The sequence below is a fragment of the Mya arenaria genome, chromosome 15 (genome assembly GCF_026914265.1).
Source record: "Mya arenaria isolate MELC-2E11 chromosome 15, ASM2691426v1".
In the NCBI taxonomy this organism is placed as follows: Eukaryota; Metazoa; Mollusca; class Bivalvia; order Myida; family Myidae; genus Mya; species Mya arenaria.
Genome location: NC_069136.1, coordinates 5,986,269 through 6,010,115, shown reverse-complemented (window position 1 = coordinate 6,010,115; position 23,847 = coordinate 5,986,269). Strand labels below are relative to the sequence as shown.

At 34.5% G+C, this 23,847-nt stretch overlaps 1 protein-coding gene across 4 annotated transcripts in view; it reads left to right on the top strand.

Annotated features, from left to right (window-relative positions):
- The first annotated feature begins 186 nt into the window (after positions 1-186).
- Positions 187-23,847, top strand: part of LOC128220031 (uncharacterized) — a 36,727-nt gene continuing 13,066 nt past the window's right edge. For 2 of the 4 annotated variants that reach the window (XM_052928278.1, XM_052928273.1), the window contains exons 1-17: positions 2,949-3,148; positions 3,356-3,621; positions 3,953-4,055; positions 5,085-5,187; positions 7,095-7,186; positions 10,071-10,191; positions 10,997-11,096; positions 11,509-11,594; positions 14,337-14,436; positions 14,779-14,877; positions 15,492-15,595; positions 16,086-16,205; positions 18,805-18,964; positions 20,185-20,293; positions 21,093-21,232; positions 22,045-22,201; positions 23,502-23,593. In XM_052928278.1, the coding sequence (XP_052784238.1) occupies positions 3,418-3,621; positions 3,953-4,055; positions 5,085-5,187; positions 7,095-7,186; positions 10,071-10,191; positions 10,997-11,096; positions 11,509-11,594; positions 14,337-14,436; positions 14,779-14,877; positions 15,492-15,595; positions 16,086-16,205; positions 18,805-18,964; positions 20,185-20,293; positions 21,093-21,232; positions 22,045-22,201; positions 23,502-23,593 (1,890 nt within the window). In that variant the 5' untranslated portion in view covers positions 2,949-3,148; positions 3,356-3,417. Of the gene's footprint in view, positions 267-2,776; positions 2,929-2,948; positions 3,149-3,355; positions 3,622-3,952; positions 4,056-5,084; positions 5,188-7,094; positions 7,187-10,070; positions 10,192-10,996; positions 11,097-11,508; positions 11,595-14,336; positions 14,437-14,778; positions 14,878-15,491; positions 15,596-16,085; positions 16,206-18,804; positions 18,965-20,184; positions 20,294-21,092; positions 21,233-22,044; positions 22,202-23,501; positions 23,594-23,847 lie in introns of those variants that run through there. The other 2 variants (XM_052928276.1, XM_052928277.1) reach the window with 2 other exon arrangements.

Below are 23,847 nucleotides of genomic sequence, written 5' to 3'. Positions count from 1 at the left end.
TAAATTGTGAAAGTATTTCTGTTCCCTGTGTTTATACTTATTTAAAAAATAAAAATAAAATGTTGACATTTCGTTACTACTTACTTAGTGCACGCCTGTTCAGTAGCAATTTGGTTCTTATTTGACATACACATTGTTATGTCACATATATCTACATAATTTAGTACCGGTACGATCGGTGTACGGCGAATAGTAAAACTGTTGACTGCTCTGTTTACCCAGGTAGCCGAGTTGTTGAAATATGGCGGACAAACTTGTATTATCAGGTGGGCATTATAGTTATATGATATTTCTTTGTTAAAGAAAGGAAAGAAAATGTCATCAAGGTTTACTTGACTGTATTTTGAATGTAGATCGGTCTTGAATAGTGAAGACAACTTAAGTTGTATCAATTGTTGTGATAATTGTCAACAACAATAACCGAATAAGATAGAAATAAGATTTATAGTCGGTTATAAGATTAATAGTCGGTTATAAAAGCTCATCAGAGTATGTCTGTTGTATATCTGTCTTGCCGACTTTAAATAAATCTTATCTTATCTTTCTTTTTTATCTTATCATAAGAATACAATTTAGTGTTTTAACTTTTATTTCATGTTTTTTTATGTTTCATGAAAGCCCATTAATATGGTTAAGAAGTAGTCCAAATAATTGTATGTGGATGGATTTTTTTATGATTTTTGATTTGGCAAATCTTTAACGACATTAGGGATTAGAAGAATCAGTTAAGAAGTGGTCTTGCCTCTTTATGTTTGGTAAAATTTGACCACGTTATATATCTATTTAAGTATTTAATCCTACTTGTGTCATCTTTGGAACAAAAATTGCTCAATTTTTGCGGAAAAGTCATGAAACAAATTGGGAAATAGAAATAATTTTTCACTTAGTTATTCAAGTAAAAAAATGCTTTTTTTCCTAAGTTGAATTTAATGAAAACTAACAATGTTGTTACACACAAAAAAAATGAGAATCAGCAAGGAAAATATCGAAATAATAAAGGCATACAGTAAATTTGATAATAAAATATTTGAAAATATTAACTTAAAGAATGAAAACATGTGGCAAACAAAAATTTAAAAAATCAACTCAAATGACAGTGCAGGTTCAATTGTTTCTTAAAATTTATTTTTGGTAAATCTCAAGTCTTGCATCAATACAGTTGACTCATTTGCGTTATGTAAGGGTAATGAGGGTATGGTTTATATTGACACCGTTGACATCACATGAAAATGTGTCGGACACAGTGTCTTTATGCTGGAACACAAAATGCCCGCAGCACATGAATTATGAGATCTAGGATGTTACCAGTACCAGCAGACATTGCAAAAACCTACGCTCCTGACCAGTAAATTTTGACTTGGTCCGACGTAATCCGTAAAGGGGTTGGTCCGTCTGACCGACTGGTTTCTAGCCCTGATGTTAGATTTAATCTTTATCAATTATCAAACACCGCTTAAAAGTAAGATTGTTTTTACTACAAAGGGTGTATCTAAAGCTCATCATTTTAAAGTCTGTTGGCTAAATAATAAGGGGAGGCAAATGACTCTCTCAGATTTATTTATCGTAATAAGAATGATAGGTGTCATCTTCTCTTCAAAAATGCTTCTCAATAGCCAAAAAGGATTTGGTTTTAAAGCACTTGATATATAAAAGCTTTGGCCATGGTCCTATCATACTGGCTGAGATAATTAATGTTAAGTATAGGAGTTGCCCTTTAATAACATTTTATTTACGATTATCACACAGATATTGTGATGACATAATGCTCTTATTATATTCTGTTTTTATCTCCAACTCAGGCTTTCAATATTTTTTTGCCATTAAAAGCTTTTTAAATGTTCAATAATCATAAGTACTTTGAAAGTTTCAGAACTGATATATACTATGTTTTTTTTTATTATTTAAGATTTAGCTTGTTTGTTTAACAAAGAAAAAAACATCACATATTGTTACCGGTATTCTTGGTGTTGTCGGCTTCTCTCCTAGTCTGCAGCAGCATAAATAGTAAAAAAAACTCTTCCCATTCGCCTCCCTGCTATAAAGTAACTATAATTGTGTATATTTTCATCAAACTTTCGCACATTACCACCGGTTGTCACAATATGCATGTGCATAAAAGCTCATTACTCTTGGCTTAATTGTTGATTATGCTCCTTGAGCGAGTCATTTAAGTAAGAAAGATAAGTGTCTTAGTAAGCATTGGCAGCCATTTGGCAGTGCTCTTGTTTCATTTCACAAACCAATATGTACTAAGAATATAGTGGGCTGATTGCTCAGAACTTTGTTAAAGATAACAACGTTGAAAACATCATTTTTGTTAACTTTCAAATCGTCACTGCTCTTGAAGTTTAATGGATACACTTGTGATCTGTTGTATTTCTTTGAGACAGATTTGAGACAACTGTTTAAGCTGTACCTGTTTATACTTTACTATGTGAACACATCATCAAATATTTAAGTGTAGAAGTTAACAATGTTACTGAAATAAAACTATCTATCTATCTATAATCACATTGTTAATTGAACTAAACCGAAGTGGTAAGAAATAAGGTACCATAAATATTGGCTACATTTTAAGATTGTTTTTCTATTCAAATATAAATTTCATTTAACTCAGTCATTGTAATGGGCACTTGATATATATTTGAAAACTGATAGGTAAATACACCTTATTCAAACATTTGGCCAGTAAATACCTGGTTCAATAAACATTTTAAAACCGGTTCTTATGTATTCAAAAATCAGATGTTTATGAGGTCTTGTCATTCGAAAGGATGTTTTGTACTGTATTTATTCTGTATATGTATTAATGTCTTATAAACAGAGTTTTAAAAGTTGTTGATTCACTCAAAATCAATACATAACTTCCATGGTTGATTGAATTTCTATATAGTTTGATTTAAATTTGAATGCAGTGCCAAGCTAATGGTATGTAAATGAGGTTTACATGTGTATATACAACTCTTTTTTCAGCAGTGTAATTATAAGGATATATGAGAAGATTCATAGGAGAAACACTAACAAACAGGACTAAAATGTTTTGTATTATGTAATTAAAAAGTGAATAAAGAAGGATTTGAATTCAAATTTAGCTAGGTTGAAGTTAAAACTTCCTGAACAATGTTAAGTCAGTGATCTACAGTTACAGGTAAATATGGTACCGTAGTAGTTATTTTAACTCTTAAGTCAAGCACTCTTTAGACAGAGACCAATTTAAGTGCTCTTATACAGTTAGTTATTTATTGCAAATATACTCTACATACATAATGACATACATGAGTACAATTTTGTTTAGAGCTATATTTTGTTGAAGATATTTAGCTCTGATTGTTTTTTTTTTATTTTATAATTTCAGTCAAGATGATAACTTGAGAGTTTGAGAGAAGAAACCCCAAAAGTCCAGTAACCTCGGTAACAATGATGTCAGACCGAGGCTACCCAGGCCGGGAGGACTGGCACCGACGTGGCTCACAGGAAGTAGGTCAGCGTAAGATTGCCGAACTTCAGCGTCAGATTGCCTCAATGGAGATTGATATGCGAGAACGTGCAGACCTCGTACACAAGTTAAATCGCCTACAACAGATTGAGGAGGATAAGAGGATCGTAGAGGATAAAGTTCTGGTGAGATTAGAAACAGTGAAACGAGTGGAATTATCTATTGTTAGTTTCTTTTGCTGTGAGTTGTTTTTTAAGTAAAATAGTATGGAATTGTTTTATATCTAACGTGACTGTCATCCACATTTTGAATATTTTTAAAATGTTACCACTATCTCATGGACTAGTTAAAATATTATCCTGAAACTTAAATATAAGAGTACTGATGAAAACTCTGGTAGAACAGCATCTGCATATATTCGCTTTGGCCAACTGTTGTTGATGGGCAGACTCTTATTTTTCAGTTTATTGAAAGACACAAAATAGTGATGAACATGTAGTTGATTTAACCTTACAGGAGCGGAATAGTCGAAACAACAGTCGGAACAGCAGTCGGAATGGAACCCCTCGACTTCTCAAGTCTGAGATGGAGAGACTCTATGGAAGGGATTCTCATTTAGGTACGGTTGAAAAACACACATTTTTTTATATGATTTTGATATCAATTCAATTTTGATTTTTTTTTACTTAAATACAACATACATGTATGCAAGGACCCGTAATGTCTAGGTGTTTAAGACATGTAAAAATTTTTACCCCTTACCTTCTTTTATCAGTATATTTAAAGGATGCAAAAGAAAGGCAAAATTGATATCTTTTGATGGAATATTCGAATATTTGATTACCAAAAATAATATTTATGAAGTGTAGTAAGCTACTATTATTTTTCCTATAGTTTTCACTTTTAACCCTTCTCTGTTGTAGCCGGTACACGTGACAGTACCTGATTTTTCTGAAAATAAGTCTGAAATTTCCCATTTCCAAATAAAATCTAACAAAAACCATTTGATTTTGGCCAAACAAATTTCAATTCCACTGAACAAGGCAAAGATTGTTAATTCCTAGTCGAAACTGAGTGTCATTCTAAAGGACGAGCAGCCTGGGTGTGGGATTGACCTCTATTAGATATAACTATGGAAAAAACAAACAAACTCGGTAACTAGTTAAATAATAAAACCGAAATAAACCTGAATTTTGACTCATTTTTTGTAAAACAATGTCCTTAAAAGCTATTCTATAAAGTTACATTTCAAATCATGAAAGATATATCGAAACATGGAAGATGGTTTAGGGTACATAACTAGCAGATGTCATTCATTTCATTAGGTCAATGGTTGTTAACAACACAGTTGTAGGCAAAAGGTTCATGATCTCATTTATCAAACAAAAAACATCGAATACCAATTTTGACATTGGAATATTAAAGGTTCAATCCAATATTCAAATATTTGTTTGCATCCCTAGTATATTTACTACCAGCAAAGTAACCATTAAGAACTATTATAATAAACAATTGTTACCAAGCTTCAAAGAATGAAACAAATTGAAGTGCTCTTAATGCTCACATCAAGAATATCCATATGGCTTCATGTTAACAAACTTTCAATCGTACAGAAGTCTATTAATTATTCCACCTTTGTCCATTTCAGATGGTGGAGGGAGTCCCGTTGACCGCCAGGTTCTGGAAACAGTCATCAAACATCGCACAAAGGAGTTCTCACAGAAACAGCAGGAGACGGCACTCAAAGCAAAGTATGTACACTGTAAAGCCATCAAAGTATGTACACTGTAAAGCCATCAAAGTATGTACACTGTAAAGCCATCAAAGTATGTACACTGTAAAGCCATCAAAGTATGTACACTGTAAAGCCATCAAAGTATGTACACTGTAAAGCCATCAAAGTATGTACACTGTAAAGCCATCAAAGTATGTACACTGTAAAGCCATCAAAGTATGAACACTGTAAAGCCATCAAAGTATGTACACTGTAAAGCCATCAAAGTATGTACACTGTAAAGCCATCAAAGTATGTACACTGTAAAGCCATTCCTGAGAACTGATTTGTTTGGAGTGAGCAAACAGAAAGTTTTACCCTGACTTTATTAACCCAATGGACTGGCTACAGACCCCAGTTTTTAACTACCTGTGCATCCCTGGGAGTCCCAAAATATTCTTTTATTGAGAATTAACAGTTGTCCTGGGACCCTATAGAATTACCAGACACCCACATTTTGACAACCATTAGGATCTGTGACCCTACTGAAAATTTCATGGGAAAACTATGACCAACTCACAGTAAAATGCCCCAAATACTTAGAATATTGAAGTATTTTTTCAGTAATGGGCTGTGAAGTGATTCTTACTTGGTCTTATGATATTTCCCTACCAACACATGAAAGTGTGTAGGTTTGGCCACTTAGTCTAATTTTAGCTGTCAAGGAGTGTAGCTACAATATATATTTGTATGTTATATAACTCACCAGTTATGTTGTTAAGGGCGTTACCTCAATTTCCCCTTAAACATTATTTATTTGGTTTCGATGCATTGCACTACAGAAACTTTTTGTTTGGAAAGAAAGCAAATAAAAATGTTGATTTAGTAATTACTTCCATTAAGATACTTGTAAACCACAAGATATATGTATTTTGGTTGTATTGTGTACTCAATAAAACTTTTATTACTTTTTTGTAACCAAAAAAATAATGCTTTTAAATTCACTAGATAAAAAAAAAGCCAAACGCACTTTCAAAAGCTTTACTTTTTTATCAACAAAATTTCAAGATCTAAACTAAGAGAACAAATTTTATGATCCCTGATGTCTTTTTACAGATTTGTTCTATCTTATTCAATGATCCACTTGTTCATTACTTAAGATACACAGCATTGAGAAGGGATTAAGTTATTTGATGGATTTGATAAATACCAGCACTGTTCACTACAGAAGAATGTGTTCAATACTTCCTCTGCTTTTGGCACTTAAGTGAGTCGAGGAGGTATTTAATACTTTTCCCAAATAATACATTGTATTTTTAAACTTTGAGCCTCTTTATGTGTGGTATATATCATGGGCTTTGTGTCATCAAAATGCAAAAAGGTAAAATGTTTGCCATATTTCAAAACCTGTAAGTAGTCTAAACATATGTGAAGCAAGAACCCTAACTCTAGGTTTCATCATTATTGAGTTATATCCCTTGATCATTATTGAGTTATATCCCTTAATAATGAGTTGTATCCCTTGATCAATATTAAGTTATATCCCTTTATTAATATTGAGTTTTTTTCCCTTTATCAATTGAGAAAAAAAGGATGACCGCTGGTATCCCCTTGTAAAACTGATGTTTGAACATAAATATATATCACAATTAAAATAAGCTATATCAGCTTTAAATATATAAACTCAACCCACCACCAAAAGAGTGTGTTTATATCAACTTGTTGCTGCCAAATAAAACATAAGGTGTTACAGAAATCAAAATCTACAGAAGCCTGCAAAGCTTGACACATTTTCATAGCTTGTTTGAAATCTGAATTTTATACATCTTGTTTGGTATCAATTTTCAAGTAAGTGTTTTGACTTGTTAACTTGATCAGTTCAATAAATTTTAATTACATGTATCAGAACTAACTAGTACAAGTAGTTATATTGAACTTTTGCAGATTTTTGGACAAGGAACGGCAGCGTCTACAGGAGGCAAGACGTCATGTCGAGGAACAGCGACAAGCCCTTCTAGCCGCCCAATCACCCACGGGTAAGCCTAAACTCTCCTTTCACAAAGATAAACTTTACCTGCCTTACGAACCCTACCATGCGTTCGAAAATCGGGAAAACCGGGTCAGGGACTCTTTCGTGTTGCCTATCAGCACGGAAATGCCAAAAATAAGTCGATGGAAATTTAAGTTGCATTATGTGCCTGTGCCAGTGGAGGAATACAGCATGTGGAAACAGTATAATGAAGAGGTGCTTACAGAGCATAAAGAAGAGGTGGACGAAGCAGTTGCAGCATTTCAGAGTTTTACCGACAAGCGGAAATCGCCGGTACGCTATCGACCAGAGTTTGACCCTGAACCGAGGGTTAACTATGGTTATAACCAGGATCCTAGATATTCGAATAAAAGGAACATGGAGTATTTCTCATCTGGGAAGAATTCCCTATTTGGCGGAAAGAGGTTTGCAAGTGATTTTAAGGATTCTATGAAGTTTGTGGCTACACATAAAGAGTACAGAGATACAAGACACAGGGCATTCAACACTGATGTTAAAAACAAGGGTGAAGGAACATTTGGTGAAAAACATAGGGGTGTTCATAACTTTGATAAATCAGGGAGTGGAGCAGATGCAGATGATTCTGGGAAAAATATAAAGCCAATGAAAGTGAAGTTCAGGCCTACACCTGCATACATGTAGAATGCTTACCGGTATTCAACTATTGTCAAAGAAAAGCTATCATAAAATCATTTCAATCTCCTTTTCAATGATTGTCTCCTTTTTATTTTCTTGACTTTCTTGTATTTCTATTATTCGAAAATATCATTATCCTAGAAAAATATTTTTGCAATGTTTCTACATTTTCGTTATAGGTTTATGGTTTTTGTCATTAATGACAAAAATAATAGCTTTGTTATTAACTGTTAAATTTTGATGTATTGTTTGCATACTTGAACATAATTAGAAAGAGTGATTTTAACTGCCCAGAACCCTTTTTCAAGTGCTTAGCACAATACATTTGTAATGCCTTCTGTTTCTATAATGATTCACAAATTGTTTGGGCTTAACCCCCCAAATGTGTGTTTAGGGTACTTTGAAGGTGCTATTATTAAATTGTATTTGTTATTTATTAAATTTTATGTCTTATAGGTGTTTTAAACTCTTTAGTTGATTTCCATGTTGTTGTTTTTATCATATGGTTTCTTTTGTAGTATGATCAAGTTATATATATTAAAAGTATGTTATGTTTCATAGCAATATTAAATTAAGTTTTCCAAGTCTTGACTCCTTTCTTCTTCATACCTGATCGTAACATTCAATTGGATAGGATTAGAGATTCATCTATGGTCAAGAATAGTTTAATGATAAACTGCCCATAATTATAATAAATATGACCGTTATAAATTAAGATGTCAAAAATCCTTGTTGACCTTCTTATTTGGCTTACATAATTTTCATCAAAGGTATGGGTATTGTTATGGCCTTGGTGTTGTTGTTATTGTCATGCTTTTGCAACAACTTTTACCTTGGGCGTTATTCAAAAAATGTTCCAAGACATTTAAATGAAATATGGTACACATTTTGTCAGTGACAATACACCCATATGATAAAAGAGCATAACCCTTGCTTTAATAATTATTTAGTTATGCACCTTGACTGAAAACAACACAGTCGAGCAATGTCATTTGCTCTGTGGCGCTTTTGTTTTTGCTTCCATAAGGCAAACCCATACTAAGGCAAAACTCATATAAGGCAAACCCACACCAAGGCACTTAACATATTAAATACTATAAAAAAAACCCATATACATGTAATTTCTTTTTATAAAACTCTACCTCACATTCATGTTTACAAGTAAACAAGAAAGGAGAAAATTGTATTTAAAAGACTTGCTGAAAGTATACTTGTAAATTAATCAAAGGAAAGAAATTCATCGGTATTTATTAAATGATCGATACGTACTGCTTTAAGTCTTAAAAATGACAGCCAGCGGTTTCAAATTCCCTGAATGGGCCATTTAACACTTTTATTTATGTACCGGTATACAAACAGTAGATTCAATTCAAGTCTATAGACTCATTCAACTTGAGAATCCTACATAATATTATAGGAGTGCATTATTCAGGATGGCCTTGACCTTTTACCTTTATTTTTTGCATATCATTAACATATCATTAAGATATTTGAATATTCATGTTTTTTATTTAAATTTCAGTGTAACCATTCCCATTTTTGATCTAAACTCAATTTACAATTGTTAACCTATTTTCAATTTTGAATTGAATACATTAGCTTTTGTGATTATTGATCAGGCAATTATTCAATGATGAAGTTTGTTGACACTTCTTTGATGCATTGATGAATGAAATGAAGTATACTTTTATGTCTTGAAAAGAGTTTTTATTTACGTCATGTTTGAAAAGTGCATTCATCGATAATAAATTGGTGTATTAATACATTCACATGCTTATACATATGAGTGATGTGACACTACAAACTTTGTGTCGAAACTTAGCTTGTTAAACATTTATGTATTATGATAAATGTATTTAAATTTAATTAGACATTTGTGTTTGTTATGAATTTGACTATTTCTTGTTGGTGCCTGGGTTTCAATGAACATCAATTTTAGGTGTAAATTGAAATTATCTTAATGTCATATATTGGTTATTTTGCTATATATACTATTGATTATTGCATACTTGGCTTCATAAATTGTATAACACATCATGCTTTATAACAATGCTAAATTCAGATTTTTAAGCAAGCTAATAAAAGTGTTTATTATTACAAGACTTCTGCTAATTGTGTATACTTTCGGAATCTGATGAACGCGATTTTATTATATGGCACTAGAATGTACATCTTGATTTTTTTACACCAATTGGAAGCTGATTTTTTAAATTCTTAATTTTTATTTTCATCAGGACGTGCAGCTGCAGTGAAATCAATACAACGCAAGGCCAAGCCTGTGCAAGGTGTGGACTCCTACATCAAATCTACAGTCACTCAGCTTCCTGGGACCATCGATAAAATATTCAAAATGAGGTTTGAAATTATTTAAGTCATAATTGCTATTTGCTTAGATTTGATAGGATATGATTCTGTAAATCTATTCTAAAATACGATCCAACCTGTTCGATTCCTAGGCTTTATTTTATGCCAATTATATATAGAACTTATTTCGGCTAATTTTAAAAAAGATCAAAGCCTTACTACATTAATTATGTTAAATCATGTATTTTGTCCAGTTCCTAACTTTTAACACAATTTCTTGATACTTTTTTTAGCTTGTTTTTTTTTTAAGATAACAAGTCATGGTATTCTTTGAGCATTGCTGTTGTTGTTATTCAATACTGAAACCCACAATGGTTAGAATAAAAAAAGATCAAAATATTCACCTTAAACTTGTAACACAGTATACCAGTAACTAAGAAGACACAAATGTGAAGCAGGCCCATAACTCTGTCTTTATTCAATTGTTGAGTTATGCCTCCTGACCAAATTAAAAACAAACTGAGCAATTTTCATAGTTTTCTCATTTAGCTTTATTGTTGGCCATTTTGTTCAAAACTTTGATAAAGTTAACAACATTGTTCACATCATTTTTGTTAACTTTCAAATTGTTACTGCTCTGGATACACTTGTTGTGATAATTGTTCAGCTCTTCTTGATTGTATGTAAATATGTGAACACATCATCAGATTTGTTATGTTTAAAAATTTAACAACAATGCTGTTTATCATGTTGTTTAAAAAAGTTCTGAACTTATACAGCTTAACTTACATTTAACACATTACTCAGCCTGTCAACTTGTATTGAGTATGTTTTTGTACATCTCTGATATTTTCAGGGACAACCTCCAGCACCATTACAACTACTACAAGAAGCCGTATAACGGGGAGCTGGATCTTGGGAGTTACCAGCCTTGGCAAATACAGGACTACTTTCTTGTATGTTATAACATGTACACAAGCACGACCTTATATTACAAATTTACACTTTAACTTAAAAAAAAAAAGTTGCAAAGTTGCAATGTTGTAAAAGGCATTATGTTATTTTTGCTTTCAAACATTCATGGCATTGCCTACAGAACATGAACATTTTATTTTGAAACATTTTTCACATGTTTACATTGACTTTGCAGCTCATAATTTAAGTACGTTCCATAACTCTGGTTTAAATATTTTTGATTTTACACCCCTGGCTCGCTGAGAAATACAGAGGGATTTTTACTTGGGCTTGATAAAAACAGAGAGATATCTTACCTAGATAGGTAAAACTTCTTCACCATATTCTCTTTGTTTTTGTTTACAAGTGCCAGCATTGCCGTTTTAATAGATGTTGTACTTGGATACTTTCCAGTGTCGTGGCATTGTGGACGATGTTGTGGAAAACTTTCTCAACCTCTACTTCCTGCATGATGATGTTGTTGAGTCTGGCACCTATAAGTAAGTGATCGTGTCATTGTCAGCCAAAATGAGTCCCATGGAGGAAATAGTGACGTTTATATTCTTTCGAGGTTTCGTACCTCACAAGCAGGCAGTCATACCTATGTTATCATATTTTTGATAAGTTTTTATTATCTTAAAGTAACACCTTTTCATAGTTTTATTTTGTAATCCTTTTTCTTGGTTAAATTGGTTTCTGTTAAAGTGTATACCCCAACAGGACTCAAATTTGCTGCCGATGGCACCATTATTTGACTTGAGGTGTTGTCACTTCTGCATTCAAAATTCAATTTGATTGTATTAAAGAAACTGTAAACCACAAAGTCAATGAATATAGGGGTATGCTCGCAAGTACATTTTTAAACCCCCACAAACGAAGTTTGAGGGGGTATATAGGAGTGAGCTTGTCGGTCGGTCGGTCGGTCGGTCGGTCGGTCGGTCTGTCTGTCGGTCTGTCGGTTTTCATGGTTTCCGGACAATAACTCATGAAAGGCTAGACGATTTGAAAAAATTTTGGTACACAGGTGTAACATCAGAAGATACAGGTCAAGTTCGATATTGGGGCTGGTTGGGCCAAGGTCAAGGTCACTGTTACTAAAAATAGAAAAACGGTTTCCGGACGATAACTCATGAAAGGCTTGACAGATTTGAAAAAATTTTGGTACACAGGGGTAACATCAGAAAATACAGGTCAAGTTCGATATTGGGGCTGGTTGGGCCAAGGTCAAGGTCACTGTTACTAAAAATAGAAAAACGGTTTCCGGACGATAACTCATGAAAAGCTTGACAGATTTGAACAATTTTTGGTATACAGGTGTAACATCAGAAGATACAAGTCAAGTTCGATATTGGGGCTGGTGGGGCCAAGGTCAAGGTCACTGTTACTAAAAATAGAAAAACGGTTTCCGGACGATAACTCATGAAAGGCTTGACAGATTTGGACAATTTTTGGTACACAGGTGTAACATCAGAATATACAGGTCAAGTTCGATATTGGGGCTGGTGGGGCCAAGGTCAAGGTCACTGTTACTAAAAATAGAAAAACTGTTTCCAGGCGATAACTCATGAAAGGCTAGACAGATTTGAACAATTTTTGGTACACAGGTGTAACATCAGAAGATACAGGCCAAGTTCAATATTGGGGCTGGTGGGGCCAAGGTCAAGGTCACTGTAACTAAAAATAGAAAAACGGTTTCCGGACGATAACTCATGAAAGGCTAACAGATTTGAACAATTTTTGGTACACAGGTGTAACATCAGAAGATACAGTTTGGTACACAGGTGTAACATCAGAAGATATAGGTCAAGTTCGATATTGGGGCTGGTGGGGCCAAGGTCAAGGTCACTGTTACTAATAATAGAAAAACGGTTTCCGGGCGATAACTCATGTAAGGCTTGACAGATTTGAACAATTTTTGGTACACAGGTGTAACATCAGAAGATACAGGTCAACTTCGATATTGGGGCTGGTGGGGCCAAAGTCAAGGTCACTGTTACTAAAAATAGAAAAATGGTTTCCGGACAATAAATCATGAAAGGCTTGACAGATTTGAACAATTTTTGGTACACAGGTGTAACATCAGAAGATACAGGTCAAGTTGATATTGGGGCTGGTGGGACCAATGTTAAGGTCACTGTTACTAAAAATAGAAAAAACGGTTTCCAGACGATAACTCATGAAAGGCTTGACAGATTTGAACAATTTTTGGTACACAGGTGTAACATCAGAAGATACAGGTCAAGTTCGATATTGGGGCTGGTGGGGCCAAAGTCAAGGTCACTGTTACTAAAAATAGAAAAACGGTTTCCAGACAATAACTCATGAAAGGCTTGACAGATTTGAACAATTTTTGGTACACAGGTGTAACATCAGAAGATACAGGTCAAGTTCGATATTGGGGCTGGTGGGACCAATGTCAAGGTCACTGTTACTAAAAATAGAAAAACGGTTTCCGGGCGATAACTCATGAAAGGCTTGACAGATTTGAACAATTTTTGGTACACAGGTGTAACATCAGAAGATACAGGTCAAGTTTGATATTGGGGCTGGTGTGGCCAAAGTCAAGGTCACTGTCACTAAAAATAGAAAAACGGTTTCCAGACGATAAATCATGAAAGGCTTGACAGATTTGAACAATTTTTGGTACACAGGTGTAACATCAGAAGATACAGGGCAAGTTCGATATTGGGGCTGGTGGGACCAATGTCAAGGTCACTGTTACTAAAAATAGAAAAACGGTGTCCGGACGATAACTCATGAAAGGCTAGACAGATTTGAACAATTTTTGGTACACAGGTGTAACATCAGAAGATACAGGTCGAGTTCAATATTTGGGCTGGTGGGGCCAAGGTCAAGGTCACTGTTACCAAAAATAGAAAAAACGGTTTCCGGACGATAACTCATGAAAGGCTAGTTTTTCTTGTCAGCAGTGTAACTTCTAAATTACCCAACAGATTTAAATAAAACAATACATGCATGATAAAAGAAGATGCAGTGTGCAGTAACCTTGGAGTTATGGCCTCTTTTCAAAGGTATGGTTTGCCATTCCTGTGTCCAGGCGGCATTTGGGGGTATTCGTCACTCCTGTGACAGCTCTAGTTTGTAAAGGGCAGTCTAATATAAACTTAATCTTAACTTTCACTCCAAATTTTCTCTCATTATAGGGACTTTATTATTAATGAGTGTACTGGCTACTACTGCAAAACATTACACATTTCTGTTATGTAATGTTTCTTTGGCAGGGCAATTCTGGCGGAAGATAAAGTGTGGCGGGACAGACAGACTGAGTCAATAGCCGAGAAACGAGCTGTACATCTTATAGCGGAGGAGCTCATTCTTAATGTACTAGTTGCTGTTGATAGCTTAAATTTCACAGTTGGTTTATTTTTACTCACCTCCCAACTCAAATTTTGCTCAATTATATATGAAAATATACCATCTCTACCTGAAGGAGAGAAGATCTTTGACTCTTTTTTTTTTAAATAACTGGCATTTTGTGTGTGAACAAAGCAATAATTGTGACTGTCAGAGATATACTCCTTCTTCTTAACTATTAAGTAAGCAATTTATAGCACTAAGGTGCAAGTTATCACCATGTTATTCTTTTGCTATTATATAAGCAATGAAGGTTATCCTGATGTAAACTCAACTGAATCTTTATTGTGAAATGTTTTTGATTTATAGGAAACTGGTGACATGATTGATGAGGTTATCGGGGAGATGTATCACATGTACAGGTCATTTGGGAACATCACGGATGGCATGCTAATGGCCGAGGCAGAAGTAAGGGGAATAAATCTTGTAACATATTGAAATATTACAGACAGCATAGCATGCTCATGGCTGATGCAGAAGTAGGGGGGATAAATCTTGTAACATATTGAAATATTACACGGAGCATTTAAGGGTACCTAGAAATTTAGTATAAAACCTCTATCAAGTTCCTCGAAAGAGTGCAAACTGTAAGCCCATTTGATACATTTTTCGATTACTTCTAAGTTCTTTATCTGTTTATTTTCATACTTAGAATATATTTCCAATTAAATGCAACATGTAAAAAAATTAATGTGATACCTAAGAATGTTTTCATGTACAATTTCATTTAAATATTGTTTAAAGCATATTTATTATAGGCTTTCTTGAGATTTATCCATCAGAGTGAATTATGATTTTTCTGATAAACCACAATTGAATGTAATTCAATGTCCTTTGAAGATATGTAACAAAAAGAAAGTTGCTTATTTCAGTGTATGATTGAAATAAATTTCACCAAGTGAGCACCAAAACAAATATACTTTTGGAGCTCACTTGTTAAAATATATTTCAATCTTACACTCAAACAAACAAAAAAGCTTTATTTTGAAGGAGACATTCATGCTTTATTCCTATGATTTCAGTATGCAGCATCCGGCCAGTCTGAGCCACGAGACCCTTCAGACAGGGCGTACAACATGGTCACCAAGGGTTACTACAGTATCAAGGAAAATAGAAACAGTCACAGGTACTCAAACATTCTGATTGACCTGTCACTAAACCAATTTCTCTATTTGTCGAGATCATTTGGCCAAGTTTTTTTTCCAGTTAATCCATTGGATAATGCAACCCTGTGCTTTTATTTATTGATAAAATGTACAGTAATCCTGTAATTCGTCAACTGATTGTTAGATTGACATACTTTACAGGCTGTGTTTATCATATAGGGAAAACAAATACAATACCTGCTAGGGTAATATAATTTGTCAGTGAATCCATGTTGTGTAATAAATACAGATATGCTTTAGTACTGTTCTTGTGGGGAAGCAATTTTTCATGACGTTTTTGGCATAGTGTCAATGAATTGAAGTCATGAAAATGTAAACAATTAGACTTCCTGAAAGTTTTCTATTTTTTGTTGATGAATAGACATGATTTAGCTTTAAACAAGAACATGCACTTCTTTTACATTATTGTTTCTCAATTTTTTTAAACTCTCTCCCTTGCTTTATCCACAGAGATGACATCTGGGGTCACTCGCAGTATGCCATGAACAAGGTGAAAAAGAGAAAGATCACACGGAAGGCAGGAGGAGAGGAAGTTGTGGAAGAGGTGGAGGCGGATGAGGAAGAGGAGGAGTAAGTTGGGGGGAAACAAGGGGGATGTTCATGGAAGGGGCTCATAAGGGATAAAATTGGTGTCTGATGGACAAGGATGGAGGAAAAGAAGTTGTGGAAAAAAGAGGAGGATCATGTTGGGTGGATACAAGGGGGTTGACAGGGATAGGGGCCCACAAGGGGGACAATTGTAGTCACATGTGCATGGATGGGGAGGGGGAAGTTGTGTAAAAGTAAGGATCAAGTTGGTTGGATACGAGGGGGTTGACAGGGATAGGGGCTCACAAGGGGGACAATTGTAGTCACATGTGCAAGGATGGGGAGGAGGAAGTTGTGTAAAAGTAAGGATCAAGTTGGGTGGAAACAAGGGGGTTGACAGGGATAGGGGCTCACAAGGGGGACAATTGTAGTCACATGTGCAAGGATGGGGAGGAGGAAGTTGTGTAAAAGTAAGGATCAAGTTGGGTGGATACAAGGGGGTTGATAGGGGAAAGGGCTCACAAGGGGGACAATGGTAGTCACATGTGCATAGATGGGGAGGAGGAAGTTGTGTAAAAGGGAGGAGAAAGTTGGGTGGATACAGGGGGGGGGGGTGTAATTTGTAGAGGACATGGCACAGGAGGGGATGCTTAAAAGGGTTATTGGTGTCTACAGATAAAAACCAAGGATAGGAAGGCTGAAGGGTAGGAAGTAGAAAAAGTGAAAGAGGAAGAGGAGTAACCTTGGGGACATAGTTTGGATGGTGGGAGTGAGGGAGGGTGTTGTGGTGTATAATGGGCATACATGGGGGAACTTGTCTCACCTGTAAGCTGAAAAACACAAGGTCTCACAGAGTTATGGGGGGTGTAGGTCATGGGACACAAGAGGCATCATCTGGAGCATTGGAACACAGAGCAGTGTTAATAGTTGGAGCAGAGCTGGTTGTATGAAGAGAGAAATTGGGTTTAAAGAATAACTAAAGTGTTGAACAAGTTATTGGGGGAGGCAGACAGTTTATACTGCCGTCCATTATTATTTCAAATTTTGTAATAGTTTAATGACAAGAGTCGTATTAAAATGATTCATCATGTATACATGTATATATTTTAATATAAAATTTGTTTATTCAGATAATTGAGTGGTAAGTAAATATCACATCGTGATAGTATTGCAGCAGCTGGGTAGCGATTCTTTATTATACTGTAGAGCTATGTCTTGTTTACCTACTGTATATACAGTATATTCTCCCACGGCCAGAGAAAAGTGGTATTTAGATTTCACCTTCTTTTATAAAGTGGGACAGGTGGTTAGAATTTGTTTTCTTCTTGACAAAGCAGCACCACAAATGTTTAGATTTTAAACTGTTAATAATCCATGATTTAACAATTGCTGGGATTTCATTTTAACAGGTGAAAGAAGGAGAGGTGAAAATCTAAAAAAAAAAATCAGTTTTTCTCTGGCATTTCTATTGCGAAGGAAACATTTCAGGCTTGGTGTAGAAATTATTTATGGTCACAGAGGATTGTTTATTCACATTCATCTAGCTTTATTTTTGCCATGGTAGCAAGCTTATATCTATTAGCAAACTGCATAAATGAGGTAAAGTAGGTATTAATTATAATCTTTCTTTTGAAAATCAGGTACTTACTTAAATACCCAAAATTTTCACAAATATAAGTACAGTCGAAGCTTGTTGGCTTTATATATCCCAGGGACTGGCCAAAATACTTCGAGCCTCGCAAATATCGAGCCAAGCATTTGACATTGAATATAAATAAATCAGTCCTTTACATCAAGTTCAACCCGACGAGGAAATAGAGCCAAGCTATATCGAGCCATTGAATTTCGACCGTATGCAAAGTCATGTTGCAATGCTGTTATAAAGATAACAGATATTGCCATAGTCTTTGTTTCCTTTTGCCATTTAAAAACATAAACTTGGCCATAAAAACTCAAAAATCTATATTCGTATGAAACTTTGTACATATATTGCCTGAGACAAGGCACTCATTAAATATGAGGCCCATGTAACTCTTGCCTTAAGTATTGTTTAGTGATATGAATAGACGACTGTTGGCTTTCACTCTTGAGATGCTATATATATTTCACCACATTTCTGTTTGAACACTTCTGCAAAATTGGAGGGGGTTTAAAATGTACTTGAAAGAGACAAAGTGCATCTTATGCAAGTTATCCAATTAATTAGATTGGATTTTGATTTAATTGGATAAATCACATTTTCTATACAATTGGCGAATAACTTAAATATCCAATACTAAAATGAATAGTCAAGTTCTTGCTCTGTAGTACCTGTGTAGCTTTTTCCACCTCTTTATGTTTCCTGCTGTTTTTTATGGAGATCACAATTGTAATGTTTTTATTTTAAATCAGCCAAACCATAGTTTTCAGCTTTAACATCATTCCAAGTTTTACTTAAAACTAGTTAAGCAGGTATTTTAGCTTATTAGGTAAAAGTCAGACATATGTTTTTGATCACATTTACTTGAAAATATCTTCCTTTATTTCATGAATTTTAAGAACTAATTTTTGTGTGTTTTAAGTACTTTTTTGTGTGGATTAAATATTTCAGGAGTATAATGATCATAATAATTATCCTGAAATCTAATAACTCACCTTCCAGGGAAGATGTAGATGCACCAGACTTGACCATACTTGACTTTAACACCATACCGACTGTACAACCTCGAAGCTTGGAACCATCATTACTTGACCCTGCAGAACTCCTACATGAAAAGGAGGCCTTCAGGAGATACTCCCGCCGTGAACTCAACTACTGGAAGGTTAGTTTTACTTGGTACTTTATACTGGATTTTAAAACCCAAAGTTAGCAAACATGCAATTAAAATTAGAAGGACATGTCCAATATCATACGCAGTTTTCTCCCACCTCAGATAAGTAGATCCAAAATTTTTTCCATGCTGGAAATTCTTTTCTTGCCACGGGCAGTGATAAAACAAGTACCCTTATGGAACTCTTTTTTTTATTGCTATGATGTAATTACCTCCCTTTTTGAAGACCATCGTCTGAAGCATCATGGAAACCTTGTTAATTGGCAATATTTAAAATCCAAGTTTATTATATCTCGCTTCAAATGGCAAGCTGCATTCAAAAATACTGCGGCACCCTCAGAACTATTTAAAGAACAATTTGACTATTTCCATAATCTGAATCACTACGCGCCTATCCATAACAACCTCAAATGATCACATATCAATACGCAAATTATTTTTGCTATGCACAAAAGAGTTCCAGCGAAAAATTCATTTTACCTTCTTTGTTTAACTGAGGTGGGAGAAAAAGCATCTACCATAGCCACTCGTGTAAGATAGGTTCATTCCAACCCTTGCAAAGCGTGTTCTGCAGTAAACCTCGTTTCGGCTAAACACCCTACACTCGTGTTAGGATGAACCTATCTTACACTGTCGACCATGGAAGATACTTATAACATCCCTCGATGAGCTTAGATGATTCTATCACCTTTGGCAAAATGTCCCAAAAGTAGCTGGATTTCAGCTAAGAAATTTATTTTTATCTTATCTCTTAACCATATTGTTTTCTATTACTCTAATTATCTAAAATGTAAAGTATATTTGATTTCGATGATTATTTTTATCTCATTCTAAAACTGGGGCCCATTTCAATAAAGGATTTTAGTCTTAACTTCGTAAAAATCTTATATCTGTAGGAATGTCATCGATGGCAATAAGATGTATTTGTTCATTTTCTCAACTTCTTACAATTTTATTACTGGCTAAAAATCAATTCAAACAAATATATACAAAATAAGGAAATATTACACTAAGGTTATTTCACTTTGTGATTAAGATCTTAAATGAAATGGGCTGCAGGGGATGGAAGGACATGAATCTTTTCCATTAAAGTAAATTTTATGCCAGAATTATATTGAAAAAATAAAAGCTACATGTATGTGGCAATGTGTTCAAAATGTAAAAAAACATTTTCAGACATGTATTACAGCCTTATATTTTTGCCTATTTAGAAAATGGTGCCCACTGTACACGAGCACACATTTGACAAGAAGTCCCGAGGACTTCGCTTGGTTCAGACATCACCCAACCATCGATTCATAGCTGCTACCACCTTTCATGGTGAGTTGAGTTGATCTATTCTATGTATAGATAAATCTAGCAGGGCATTAATGTTTCATTTTGAACAGTAAAAACAACACACAAAAATATTGCTTTCATATTTATAGGCAATTTTAGTATTGGGTGCTTTCAAGTACAAAATTAATCTCAATACTAGATTCTACCTAGGAAACAGACTGAAGCATGATTCAGATCGACTTATAGGTGTCAACAGTTTAACTTAAATGATTGTCATAAATCATGTTACAGGAGATATCATGGTATACAACATTGTCATTAATCATGTTGAAGGAGATATCATGGTATACAACATTGACATAAATCATGTTACAGGAGATATTATGGTATACGACATTGACATAAATCATGTTACAGGAGATATCATGGTATACAACATTGTAATAAATCATGTTACAGGAGATTTCATGGTATACAACATTGACATAAATCATGTTAAAGGAGATATCATGGTATACAACATTGACATAAATCATGTTACAGGAGATATCATGGTATACGACATTTTAATAAATCATAATACAGGAGATATCATGGTATACAACATTGACATAAATCATGTTAAAGGAGATACTATGGTATACAACATTGACATAAATCATGTTACAGGAAATATTATGGTATACGACATTGTAATAAATCATGTTACAGGAGATATCATGGTATACAACATTGACATAAATCTTGATACAGGAGATATTATGGTATACAACATTGACATATATATATCATGTTACAGGAGATATTATGGTATACGACATTGTAATAAATCATGTTACAGGAGATATTATGGTATATGACCTCTCAGTGGAACCCTGGCGTCCATTCCGTGTCCTCACGTACGATGACAAGAAGGACAACCCAGTAACTGACATTTCCTGGAGCCTGGACGGCACACGCTTTACAGCAATCAACTCATTGGTAAGTTACTATTATATAATTTAGTGTGAGCTCCTCATTCGTACATTCCTTCTATGAACATTTACAGCTAGACGGAGGGTTCATTCTCTGACATTGTCTGGGCCTATATTCACAAACGTCTGAAGTCTGGGTTTTTAGACAACTTCAGAAAATCTTCTTTAATGTAATTAATTTCGACAGATTTTTTTAAATGAATTGTTAAATATTGTATTTGCAATATATGTCCAGTTTTACCATATTTGCTCTTCTGTTTTTGCCATTTGATTCTTGAGTCTCAAACTGAGACTCAAAACATTAGTGACTACAATGTAAAGATTATCTGTATAGTGACAGAACTAACAAGATGACTGGATATGTAAGCAGGTAGCTCATTTAGGTCTTAGTGTGTAAGCAGGTAGCTCACACAGGGCTGGATATGTTAGCAGGGATCTCACACAGGGCTGGATTTGTTAGCAGGGAGCTCATTTTCAAAGTCAACTATTGTATCTTCAGTTAATTGGATCATAGTGTGCCGTACTCATTTTACTTACATAATTTATCATTAAAAGCAAAATAAAAGACATGAAAATTCATAAAAACTTTAAAATGTCATAAAATTGTAAATCTTTGAGGGTATAGGTCACAACTTTACCTCTTTAGTCAGCACCATTGCATTGTTGAGCTCTTATTAAATCCCAGTAATCCATCAAAATTTACCATGTATAAACATTTCCCTGATACACCCAAAGCCGCCTCCTCCCCTTCCACACCTATATGATTATATATTTTCAGTCATGCTACACCTCTTGTAAAGTTTCTGTTTGTTTTTTCAGGGACGGCTTCAAGTGATCTCAGTAGTTAGTGGCCAGGTTGACTTTGGCCCTGGTCAGAAACTTGGACTGCCAATTGACGACAAGGGGATTTACCCGCAGCAAATGCAGGTCCTACTGACCCTCGATACCCGACGGCATGACTTCATCTTTAAACAAGGTCAAAAAAGATATCACATAAGTGGTCATTTACTGGGAAATCATTAATGTTCGTGGGACATTAATGTTCGTAGTTTTCGTGGGTTGGGTGATCCACGAATTCAAGATCCCACGATATATAGTCCTTTTATTCACCTTTTCAATTGCCTTGTTATGTACATACTATGTTATGTACGTACATAGTATATTCTTTAGAGAGGTCGCCGTATACAGCGTAAATATCCGTCAGACTGTATATCTTACTATTATTGTTTTGTTAATATATTATATTTGCCCTTAACAAATAACAAACTAAATCAATTCATTGTTTTTTTATGAACCAAATGACAGAAACATGTGCTGTAACGTGTGCTATTCATGAAAAGCTCCAGGTTTACAAGATGTGCGTGTTGAATGTCAGTACTCAATTTTTTTTCTTTAAAAAAATATATAATCGATTTCATTGATTGTTAACCCAAATTTACGCACCTTCTCTGTGTTTTCACAGTTTGCAAAATTCTTAATTGGTATTCAATGGCTTCACCTCACAGGGTGCATCTTCGTTTTTTCCAATTAAATCGATAATTGACATGGGTATATGCACTAATTGGCATGTTGTACCACTATGCGAGTGTCATAAACCGTATGACGTTGAAGAAGGAAATCATGTGCCCAGCGCGTGGAGATAATGCAGACGATTTAGGGTGATCGCAGATTCAGATTTTTTTTTCAAAAATGAAAAACCACGAATTCAAGTACCCACGAAAATGTAAAATTTCGGAAAACCACGAAATTTCATGCCAACGATAATAAATGATTTCACAGTAATACAGAATTTAAAAAACAATTTTATATATTTGATATGGAATAACTATGAATATGATAATATTTATTACTTCTATATCATAAATACTATTTTGATGATTAACAGCGCTAATTATATTAAATTTCACTACATAGCAAACTCTTTTTCATTGATAATCATTTATGATGACAAATCACAAGTTGGGGGAAATAGAACAGTATAGTCAGGGTCTTGATCCGAATGAACAAAACAAAAACAAAACGTATGAATTGTGTGCAGATTAAAAAATATTAGTGATATTTTTTTGTTCTTTTTACTGGGGATTAATTTTACGTGGCCAAAATATTGCTATGGTTATCATTTTTTGATATCCAAATTGTATGCTTTTGTTCTTTGTCATCATCATTAAAATCAAATTGAATTTAACTTCATATCATGATATGTTTCTATTGTGTATCCATCTAGACTTTTGTACCTATAAGTTACTATAATTAACATTGAATGCATGTATTTACAGGTCCCCTTGCAGAGGAGGGTGTTCAGGATGACGACGAACTGGCCCCACAGAAGGCTGCATTCTTTCCTTCCCTTTCCTTCCTGGGCACACAGGTATAATGCTCCATTTTCAACTATTTCTCTGTCATGCTGTACATATTGTGCACACATTTAAAAATGTTCTTTTAGAATTAAATTGTATCATAAACTTGTCTGTTTTATTTTCAGAGAATAGATGATGACGCATTGTCATGGCCTGTGTTGTTTGAAAGTAATGTTTAATTGAGACCATCAAGGTCTGCCTGTGCCTATCGGTTGCATTGTTGCGTAACCCAGCAGTGACATGAAATAGAAGTTAAATCCAGATA